At 42.1% G+C, this 11,506-nt stretch overlaps 1 protein-coding gene across 1 annotated transcript; it reads left to right on the top strand.

Annotated features, from left to right (window-relative positions):
• Positions 1-7,218: 7,218 nt before the first annotated feature.
• On the top strand, positions 7,219-11,217 carry LOC308295173 (L-serine dehydratase/L-threonine deaminase-like; the record flags this gene model as incomplete). The annotated part of the gene is made up of 7 exons (XM_080738168.1): positions 7,219-7,371; positions 7,936-7,975; positions 8,118-8,257; positions 8,957-9,048; positions 10,108-10,335; positions 10,795-10,919; positions 11,024-11,217. The coding sequence occupies 7 exons, from the start codon at positions 7,219-7,221 to the stop codon at positions 11,215-11,217; spliced, it is 972 nt and encodes a 323-aa protein (XP_080594294.1).
• Between the last annotated feature and the right edge of the window lie 289 nt (positions 11,218-11,506).

Consider the following 11,506-nt stretch of genomic DNA (forward strand, 5'->3'; position numbering starts at 1 on the left):
CCAGTAGTGGCCACTAGAGAACGCTGTCGCACTGCTAGTCCCTTAGCTAGTCAACCGTTTCATGTCAAGGACCCCCAAATTGAAACTTTATTAGCTCGCAGACCCCTATTTGAAAAGATATGCCAGGGACCCCCATAAGAGAAGATTTGTACGGCTATAGTGGTAATTCTCGACCATTTTAATTTCAAGGACCCCCCAGTTTGACTTGCATTAGGCTACGGACCCCCATTTAATGGCATTTCTATCTCTGAGACCCCCATTTATATTGTGAAATTAATGTAACTCTGACAGTGTACAAATGGAACCAAATGGACCTGTCAGGGTCCATTTGGTTCCATTTGTACACTCTCTGAGTTACAGACCCATAAAGCTGGGGACCCCCTGGAACTCCCTCAAGGACCCCTGGGGGTCCCTGAACCCCACTTTTTTTTTTTACTTATAATTTTTATCCTACGATTTTGCAACCCATTTTCACCCAGTGCCAATTAATTGCCTATGTAATCCTGGGCTCTGCTCTCCCTCTGCCGCGCCTGGGGAGACAACGGACTGACCTCATGCTTCCTTCTATGCATGAGGAGTCCAAGTTGTTTCTTTTCACCTGACAGGGGGGATTTCCCTGGGATGGACGTAACATGTGGAAGGAACACGTTATTCCAACCAGTTACTTTCCCCTCCATCAAAGCGCCCCGGCTGGCCAGGGGGAGGCATCATTGAGACCAGGATTACTGCATTTTTGTGAGGGTATCAACCCTAGGAGACACAGGGAGAACATGCAAACTCCACACAGAAAGGCCCTATCCCCTACCCCACCTGTGGGCGCTGATGATGCGGAGGGAGAAACACACCCCCAGCACCCACAGCGTCCCCCGGCGGGAATCGAACCCAGGACATTCTAGCTGTGAGGCGAAGCGCTAACCACTGCGCCACCGTGCCCCCCCTGAACCCCACTTTAAGAACCAATGCCCTAAGCCTGGTGTGGGCTATACTTCGTTGTACGACGGTGGCCGTGGCGCCCCCCAAAAGCAGGGGATCTGTAACCTCACTCAGGGAATTCATCATGGTTGATAATGGGATAATGATTGATTGATTGATTGATTGATTGATTGATTGAAGACTTTATTAGAAGTTTGCATAGCAAAAGGTACAGTTTCATGACGGTACAGTGCACTGGTAAAAGGTCATCTAAAAGGAGATCCTAGAAAAGACTAAGCTTATTTCCATAGGAAACCATTGAAGTATCTCATAACATTGAATGACAGACCAATAGAACACAAAAAAAGGAAATAAAAATAAAATAAATAAAAAATATATACAGTAGGTAAATACAAAGAAGGGTCAGGGGCTAGGTTTGTTATTCATAATAGGCAACAAGTTACTACAACCACGACTGAATAGACCTATGCTATGTGGGTGAAAACTTTACGTTTATTCAACAAAACGTGTCATCATATTTCCTAAAGACATTAGCTTTTTTCATATTGATAATTGATTTAATGACTTTATTAACAGTTTGTAAAAAAAAAGAGTGTACAGTAGCACCAGTACGATTATGCAATGATGCTTTTGATTTGATGGAATGAATACTTCATTAAAAAGTTTGCAAATAGTAGGCTACAGGTGGTGCGATTATAATGGTGCTAAAAGGATAACACAAAAAAGCCCTAACATTGTTTTTCCATTGTAATAATAATAATAATAATAGTTAGCTACTTCCTCCTGAGGGGGAAATTCAGTTTTCAGCCCAACCCAACTGATTCGCTGCCCACAAGGAGCGCATGAGCAATTAGGAGTTAAGAGTCTTGCTCAGGGACACACATCGACATTGCTACCCTGGCCTGGAATCGTACCAGGGACAACCAGGGTCTCTGGTTCCCCAGGCAGGCTCCCTAACCATTCAGCTACGCCACCCCCAAATTCTTTATGTATTCGATTCAGCAAGACATTTAATGGCATACAATAATATACGGTTCTGAAGGAGGGTAGGGAGTTTTTATGGCTGTTGTTAAGGCATTCCACCTTTGGGTGGCATAACCGTAGAACAAATTCAACCCTTTGTTTGTGCAGAATGTGGGTTGTACGAGATCAGTGGAGTGTTGGTCCTGTGGATGTCTCTCACCAAATTCTGGGCCCTGCATGGTACACGGATTCAATGCTGGCCCCCCATGAATGTTCTTCATAGGGAGATGGGTTTAACCCATTTAGACTGGGAACACATCATTATGCGTTATTGTGTGCTTTAACTATTGAAAAATAGCAGATATGCAAGCTCACAGCGGGAGATCCTCATCCTGCCCAAAAATATTGGTTGTTTGGTTTACTTTCTTGATTACTTTTGTTGCTAGTAGATCTGCTATTTTTGAAAAGTTGTGCTTTTCTTCCCCTCACTTTTTCATGTGAAGGACCCCCAAAATTATATGTATTTGTCCACAGACCCCCCCCCACCACCCAGAAGCAAAATTTGAGTTATAAATGTTTGCTTAAAAAATAGCCTACATATTTTCAAAGATTTGCACACATTTTCACAGCTTTTCAAAAATAGCAGATCTACAAGCTCGCAAGCTTATATATCTGCTATTTTTCAATAGCTAAAGTATAAAATAATTCCAGGCCCATCCACCTTGGGCCCTAGTAACTCAGTCCCACTTCCCCACCCCTTGTGACGCCCCTGGTTTAACAGGTCGGTAGGCTACTGAAGACCAGGCCAATTGCAAGGTGCTGTAGCCTAACATTTCTCCTTCTTCTTTTCCCTCCAATTTAGTTGATATGCCAAATTGATTCCTCCTCACGCACATTTCTGTGTTGTCACTGCTGTTGTATCCTACTGTATACCAGTGTTTCTCAACCTTTTTTCTGCATGGGCAAACCTTTCATGTCCCAAGAATCCATGCATGGGCACACCAACATACAGTAATAAGGGGGTGTAAATATCGTCACTGTCAGGAATGTATCTCCAAGTTTCAAATTTGTACGTTTCTTCGTTTCTTGCTTCATCATACAAGGCTGTCGCACAACAGTATAGTGAAAACAGCAGATCTACAAGCACTTGTGCTTGTAGATCGGCTGTTTTCACTAGTTTAAATCATTTTTAAAATGATAAATACAAAACCGGCTTTCAAGCAGTTTCAAGAGGCACACTTGACCCTTCTCAGGGGCACACCAAAGGTCCCCAGGCACAGTGGTTGAGAAACACTGTCCTATACTGACTCACCTGCTAGTGAGGAGCCCCCACCGGGAGGATGTAGAAGAGCATTCGCCCATACTCCCCTCCTGCCCCGCTTGACAGATGCCTGAGCGCTATAAGCCACTATGTGCTCTACCCTGAGACCATCCCACCCTAGCATAATGAGCAGGGGGTATGTGAGTTCTAGGTGTGAGGTTTAGTAGTAACCTGATCTGTTTGTTTTGAGAGATTTGAAGTTTTGTTTTTAATGCCTATTAGCTGGCTGCTAGAGTAGCCTATATACCTCGAGGTGTATGCATAGTCAAAATGACAACATTGGGTGAGTGCTACTAACAGCTAGTGCATTACTGATCAACAGGGAGATCCTGCCCAAAAGTCTTGGTTGTTTGGTTTACTTTCTTGATTACTTTTGTTGCCATTTTTTCCACTGGAAAGATTGTTCTCTTAAAATACAACCCATGATCAGGTAGGTCATTTCTTATTTACTTATAGTTTGTTGATAACTTGATGCAGTAATGGCATTTTTTTAAGTCTTAAAAGTCCATTGTTACTTCTTCTAGGGACCCCCCAAAAAATCATTTGGGGACCCATTTGGGGGTCCCGACCCACAGGTTGAGAACCACTCGGATAGGCTACCTGAATTTCCCTGCTTGAGGATGAAAACAATCTGTCTGTCTGTTGTTTGTTTGTTCGATCAATCTATCGATCTATCGATCTATCTATCGATCTATCTATCGATCTATCTATCTATCTAGATAAAATAATACAAATAATCTAATAAAAATAACTAGGCCTATTGGATTCCTGAACAGACCTGGGGCCAATCAGGTCCAGGGCGTCAATTGGATTCCCCAGGTCAGCTGCACAGGTGCAATGCATTATTGTTAATTGTGGCACGTTTACTAACATGCCAAGTTTAGCTGCACTTGAACAACCGTTCCAGGCTGCCATATCCAGCCCAAGAAACCGAAGAAACGGGGGGAAAATAGAATATACTTCTTCAAATAAATGTATCATGCCTTTGCGCGCGTGCAAGACACAAGTCATGTTGCCATACCTTAGCTTTTACTGAACTGACGCCACCGATCAGGTCCAAAGGTCAAGAATACTGCTCCAGAACCAGAACCTGAGTAGGCCAGTATAGGCAGTCCTTTCCGGTTCCCCAGGACCCCTGAACCCATAGAGCATGCATGGCCCCTGGCTGTTGATGGTGGCACGTGGCTGGTAGTGGTATTATTGATTTATAACAGTTTGCATACTTTGCAAATTTGTACAGAGTATATGGATCACGTCACCACGGTTTACAATTATTGTTGAAAGGATAACAACAAAAAGCCCTATAGTTTCCATTGTGGTCTGGTGTTTTCAATTCATGAACACATTTAATGACATACAATAATGTGCAATAATAAACAAGACATAATCAACACTAGTAGCAACGAACTTATATGTAGCCTAAACAGTTGGGAGCAGTTACAAATTGCAGGGGGATGCTGGGCTGGGGTTCAATGACAATTGGTTAATGATGCACTCTTTGATAAGTGCATACATTTCGTTTGGGTTTAGGGTTTGTTTGATTGATTGATTGATTGAAGATTTAATAGACGTTTGCATAGAAAAGGGTACAGTTTCATGACGGTACAGTTTTTGATTGATTGATTGATTGATTGATTGATTGATTGATTGATTGATTGATTGACGACTTTATTAGAAGTTTGCATAGAAAAAGGTACAGTTTCATGAAGGTACAGTTCACTGGTACACGGTCTACTAAAAGGAGATCCATGAAAAGACTAAGCTTATTTCCACAGGAAACCATTTAAGTATCTCATATAACATTGAATGACAGACGAATAGAACACAGTAGCCTACTATGCAGTAGATATAGTCAGTAAAAAAAAAGAAAAAAAAAAGAATAAACAAAAAACAGTAAGTCTATACAGACAGTAAGTATATACAAAGAAGGGTCAGTTCACTGGTACAAGGTCAACTAAAAGGAGATCCTATAAGCTTTTTGGCTTATTTACCATTTAAGCATCTCATATAACATTGAATGACAGATGGATAGAACACAGTAGGCCTACAGTACTATGCAGTGGATAGTCAGAAAAAAGAAGAAGAAAAAAACAGCGCAAAATATAGACCTATATAGGCCTACAGTACTATGCAGTAGATAGTCAGAAAAAAAAGAAGAAAAAAAAAACAGTGCAAAGTAATATAATATAGGCTAGGCTGGCCTACAGTAGATATTTACAAAGAAGGGTCAGGGGGAGGATATAAGGCTATAGGTTTGTTTTTAACAGTTAAGGGCTGGGCTGGGAATGGGATTCAAGTGGTTAATAATGCACACTTTGATATGATAACAAGTGCTTGCATTTCGTTTGGGTTTGGGTTTAGGGTGAGGCAGGTCGGGTTCAGTGGTCGCTGTGACATTTTGCTGTCTACCAGTGTCTAGCAGCTCCCCCCTGTTATGCGGAGCAGCAGTGAGAGAGAGTCGCATAAGAGGAGGAGGAGAGGGAGGTCGCCCCGCTTTTGGTAGTTGTGATCTGGAGCCAAAATAGTAGCGACTCTTTTGGTAATGCATGTCTGCAGCTGCACTCCTTTAGAGGTGAGGAGAACGGCGTGTGACTGTTGTCACCCGCCGCACATTTACTGTCTGTAATATTCTTGGATATCTGTCCAATAACGCTCTTTGAACTTATAAACTGTTAAAAAAAGAGTGAAACTGAAACTAAAATATGCATGATGTGATATGATATGATATGATATGATATGATATGATATGATATGATAGAATATAGGCTACTAAAATAAAATCAAAAATACTTTGGGAACTATTTCATATGCTTATACCTGTCAGTTAGGATGTTTTGATTGATTGATTGAAGACTTTATTAGAAGTTTGCATAGGAAAATGTACAGTTTCATGACGGTACAGTTCACTGGTACAAGGTCTACTAAAAGGAGATCCATGAAAAGACTAAGCTTATTTCCACTGGAAACCATTGAAGTATCTCATTGAAGTATCTCATATAAATGCGTTGTCTTGAGACATGTAGGCTATTAGAGACAGCTTCTAGTTCTACTTCACTAATTAATTAATTATGACTTCATTGTTAATTTGATTTCGAATCAATGAAGGCTGATGATATCAATCCTGAAAGCTGATTATATTTACTTAGCCAAGCATTACATTTTGTAAGCCTACACATACTTTAAGTAACACACTTTAATGGGAAAATAAACCTTTATTGGGTGGAATTTCATTCATTTTCCACCTGTCGCTTCCGCAATCCGCATAGAAATGGGCGTGGCAAACGGAGTGCTCAGTGGTGATTGGTCTGTAAGTGGGGGTGCCCTGTGCCAAGCCCCCCTGCAGCATGTATATATAATTATGCACATATAATGAAGGCAACAGAAAGTTTGGAATTATCACTTGTACAGAGACTTCTTTATTGTATACTCAGCCATCAACAATCAGGTAGGTAATCATCTATTCACTTTTATGTTATCTTTGAGGTATATTATCAAATATTAACATTTAAAACAATTACATATTTTAATTCAACTCAATATTTTATTTTACCAATATCTATGATCAATTTTAACAAAAGATCTTTCTAATATATTCACTTGATCAAGCATAGTGCTTTGCATTGCTCTGAGATCATAGCATCTTGGTAGAGAAATAGTCAGACAATTATAGCCTACAACAGTAGTGGTTCTCAAAGTGGATTCCAGGGACTTTGTGGGTACCTTTTATGGGGGTCTAAATTGACCCTTGCAAGTCTGTAACTCTAACAGCATACAAATAGAACCAAATGGACCCGCTATACTATTACTGTCAGAGTTAAGGGGAAACCTTGAAATGTAAAAGTTTGAGAAACACTGGCCCACAAGATGCTTGCCTTGAATCCACCTGCCTGAATACAGCTTTCTCTTCTCGTCTGTGAGGCTGAACATGTACATGCACACCTTCATCATTCACTCTTGAAACATATCGGTCTGTTGTTCATCATCTGTCCTATTGTAGAGAAATGAAGATCCAGAGACCTCTTCACGTCGCCACCCCAGTGAGGGAGAGCCTCGCCCTGACTAAACTGGCAGGGTCCTCCGTGTTCCTGAAACTGGACTCGTCACAGCCCACGGGGTCCTTCAAGATCAGAGGCATCGGGCATCTCTGCAAAACGGTGAGCAAATTAATCTCTCTTTTTTCCCCAGATCCCATGATGAGTCAGAGGAGCACAGGGTGATGGTCGTCACTGTCGGGCAGAAACCTTGTATCTCCAAGTTTCAAATTTGTATGTTTTTTCGTAAAGTAAAGCCCTGATTCATCATACAAGGCCGTCGCACAAAAGTAGTGAAAACAGCAGATCTACAAGCACACAACGCCTCGCGGTGCGAGGCGTTGTGTGATCGTAGATCGGCTGTTTTCACTAGTTTAGCTCATTTTTTAAATGATAAATACAAAATGAACGGTTTTGGACATACAAGTTTTCCACCCGACAACGACGATATTGTTTGGTTCTGACCAGGGTGATGTCTACTAGCCCCAAGTCACGCTTGGTTTCAATAGGGGCCCAAAACAGCTCAGCTCAGAGAGGGGGTGGTGGTGGTGGTGGTGGTGGTGAACCAGCACAGACCAGTTTAGGAGGGCCACCTCCGGTCTGAACTCTTTGTTTGTAGTGATCATCATCAGACAACAAGCAGATGCTTGTTCTGTGACTCATTATTTCTTTTGCTTTGTTTGGCAGTGGGCTGAGAGAGGCTGCGAGCGCTTCGTCTGTTGTTCAGGTCAGCAAGCAAGTCCACGTTATGAATGACAATAAACGACAGCATCAAGGCATTACATAATAATAAATAAAAGAAATACAAATAAAGAAAATAGTCCAAGCACATTAACATGCCATGTTTCTTCTTTGCCCTGCCCTGACAGGAGGAAATGCAGGCATGGCTGCTGCCTACTCTGCTCGCCAGCTTGGGGTTCCCGCTACCATAGTGGTTCCAAGTGTCACCCCCAACCAGACCGTAGAGAGGCTCAAGGATGAGGGTGCCCATGTGATCATTCACGGCAAGGTGAGCTCATCATCATCATCATGCATGTGTTGTTTATTTCCCAACACATCATTGTGTTCAGCAGTAACTTTGACTGATCGATTGAATACTTTAGTAGCTGTTTGCAAAAACAAAAAGGTACATTGTACAGATTTATACAAAATCTCCGGTGATAAGCTTAGACTTTTTACAGGGGCCAGTTACAAATTGCAGACACCTTTTAGAGTACATTTACTAAAGTACAATTTTGAGGTACTTTACTGGAGTATATCCAATATGCAATACTTTTACTCCAGTACGTCTCAGAGGCAAATATCGTAACACCACTACAATTATTTGAAACTTTGTAGATTTCGATTTTTATTACAAAACATACTAACCACAGCCCTATATATATATTTTGGCCATTTGAAAATAGCAAATATACAAGATCGTCTATTCTTAATATATTTTTTATACATTTGAAAACTATAAAAGTATTTTAAATATTTTGATGCTGTACTTTTACTCAAGTACATTTTAAATACGGGACTTCAACTTGTAACAGAGTATCTACATCGCAGCATTGATACTTTTACTCGAGTAAAGACAATTTGTACTATTTCCACCACTGTATTGAAAGAATTAAGAATGATATTATTTCAGATTATAATTAATACAAAACTGAGAGAACTTGAGGATGCATCTCTCATTGGCTTTTCTTTTCTCTTTCTCCACCAGGCTCTAAATGAAAGCATCGAATATGGCAAGCAGCTCGTCGCTAACAACCCCAGATGGATCTTCATCTCTCCCTTTGACGACCCTCTCATCTGGTAATTAATTGACCTTTTCGTTAGTCACCATTTCTCTCTGCGTAACATTTACGTTGCGTGTGCTCAGCAATTCTTGTCACGATGACAGTCTATCATGACCAAGATACAAGAGGTGGAAAGTGATAAGGGAGATCCTGAAGTATTCCAATGGGGAAGCTATCTTTAAATGTATACACATTGCTGATTATCATATCTGTGTTATCACGTCTTTTCAAAGAAACACACGATTGTGCCATTGATAACAATCTTTGAATGGGACAATACTGTACAGTGGAGTGTTACATCAGCGTTATCTTATCATGGTCATTTGTGCTGGTGCTAAAATTGAAGGGATGCCAAGTACAGTAAACACAAGGCATCTCGTACAGCATATATCATTAACCCATTAAGACCTGAGGCAGATTCTGCTTTAATGCTCTCTAAATCCTAACAGTTTTCTGAAAAACGTACGTCAGTCTCTGTCGGGTGGAAACCTCATATCTGTACTTTACTTTCAGGATTCAGATTCAAAAATAGCAACAGTAGCAAATCTTTTGAAGCTTTTGTGAGACGCTGAAGTATGGTCAAGTAGGGCATTCATTTATGAAAAAAGAAAACACAAAATGTTAGAAAATGGAGATACAAGGTTTCTGTCTATTAACAGCAACGACATGTACAGCATCTAAAATCTAAAATGACACAGATGCTTTTAATGGATGCTTTTAACCAAATAAATGTTACATTTAAAAAAGTCGGGTCGTAAAAGGTTGTTGAAATGAAAACGTTAAGCAGATCGTGGTCTTCAGTACAACTGCATTTAAACTTGTTACACCAGTGGTTCTCAAAGTGCATTCCAGGGACTCTGTGGGTTCCTTTAGGGGGGGTCTAAATGTACCCATAACAAGTCTGTAACTCTGACAGGGTACAAATGGAACCAAATGAACCCGTTAGGTTCCATTTGTACCCTGTCAGAGTTAAGGGGAAACCTTGAAATTTGAAAGTTTGAGAAACACTGTGTTACACACAACACAAACAGATCTTTGTTTTCCTAAGCACGGTGGTTTTGTTGTGTGCTCACAGGGAAGGTCACACGTCGCTGGTGAGGGAGCTGGAAGACGACATGCCGGAGAAGCCAGGAGCCATCGTGCTGTCGGTGGGTGGCGGTGGCCTGCTGAACGGGGTGGTGGAGGGACTGCGGCGCGCCAGCTGGGGCGACGTGCCCATCATAGCCATGGAGACCGTGGGAGCGCACAGTCTCAACGCAGCAATGAAGGCCGGGGAGCTCGTCACTTTGCCTGAAATCACCAGGTATAAAAGGCCTTTTTATTTAAGATGCGATAAGTAAGCCTTTTACCATGAGAGGGAGTGGGTTGTTGGCTGATTTACCACTGTTTCAGGGTTGTGCCACGAGCCACAGGCGAGTGGCAAACAACCCTGACCTTGAATGGTAAATGGCTTTTCTACCACTTTTTCCATATAAATGAAAGAAAACACAGTTGTAACTTGCAAGGATTTTTAGTTACAATACACAGTTGTAACTTGCAAGGATCTTTAGTTACAATCATTAATTGTTTCAGTGGGCGGGGTCCATGAGCCAACTCAAGGTTGTTGGCCTATTTACCACTGTTTTAAACCAACCAGAATCCAGTATTTGAACATGTGACTAGAAAAAGTGGTAGAATACACAATATCGTCATAATTCAGCATTCTTTCCCTCGTGACTTGAACGTTCTTGCGGTGGAGTAACAAGCACGTTTCTCTCTGTAGTGTCGCCACCACGTTGGGCTTGACGAGAGTTTCCGCACAGACTCTGAAACTGGTCGGCGAGCACGCCGTCTTCTCGGAGCTCGTCACAGACCAGGAGGCCGTCACGGCCGTGGAGCGCTTCGTTGGTGAGTAGCAAAGAACATGTTAGTCCACACAACACTTCACCAAAGTATTTCAACAGAATCCCTGAGGCTTATCTTTCCTCCCTTTCTCTCCTCTTTATCTGCAGATGATGAGAAGGTGCTGGTGGAGCCAGCCTGCGGCGCGGCCCTGGCCGCCGTGTACTGTGGCATCATCAAACGGCTGCAGAAGGAGGGCAAGCTGGCGCAGGACCTGGGCCCCGTGGTGATCGTGGTGTGCGGGGGCAACAACATCAGCATGGAGCAGCTGAGGAGTTTAAAGAAGCGGCTGGCTATGATCTAAGGGTTTTCCTAGGGTCATGATGAAGACCTTTCTTCTGTCTCCTCCATTCCAACATCAACTGGATGCTTTCGGCTAGATCTCTGTCTGCGCCTGCACTGTTGCAATGCAGTTGCCTGGAACCAGGGGCGTCACAAGGGGGGGGGGGGGGGGGGGGGGGGAGTGGGACTGAGTTACTAGGGCCCAAGGTGGAGGGGCCCTAGTAACTTTAGCTATTGAAAAATAGCAGATATACAAGCTCAAAGCTTTTTTGAAAAGTCGTGAAAATGTGTGCAAATCTTTGAATATATAT

Source organism: Nannobrachium achirus (genome assembly GCF_963921795.1).
Source record: "Nannobrachium achirus genome assembly, chromosome: 12".
Lineage (NCBI taxonomy): Eukaryota > Metazoa > Chordata > Actinopteri > Myctophiformes > Myctophidae > Nannobrachium > Nannobrachium achirus.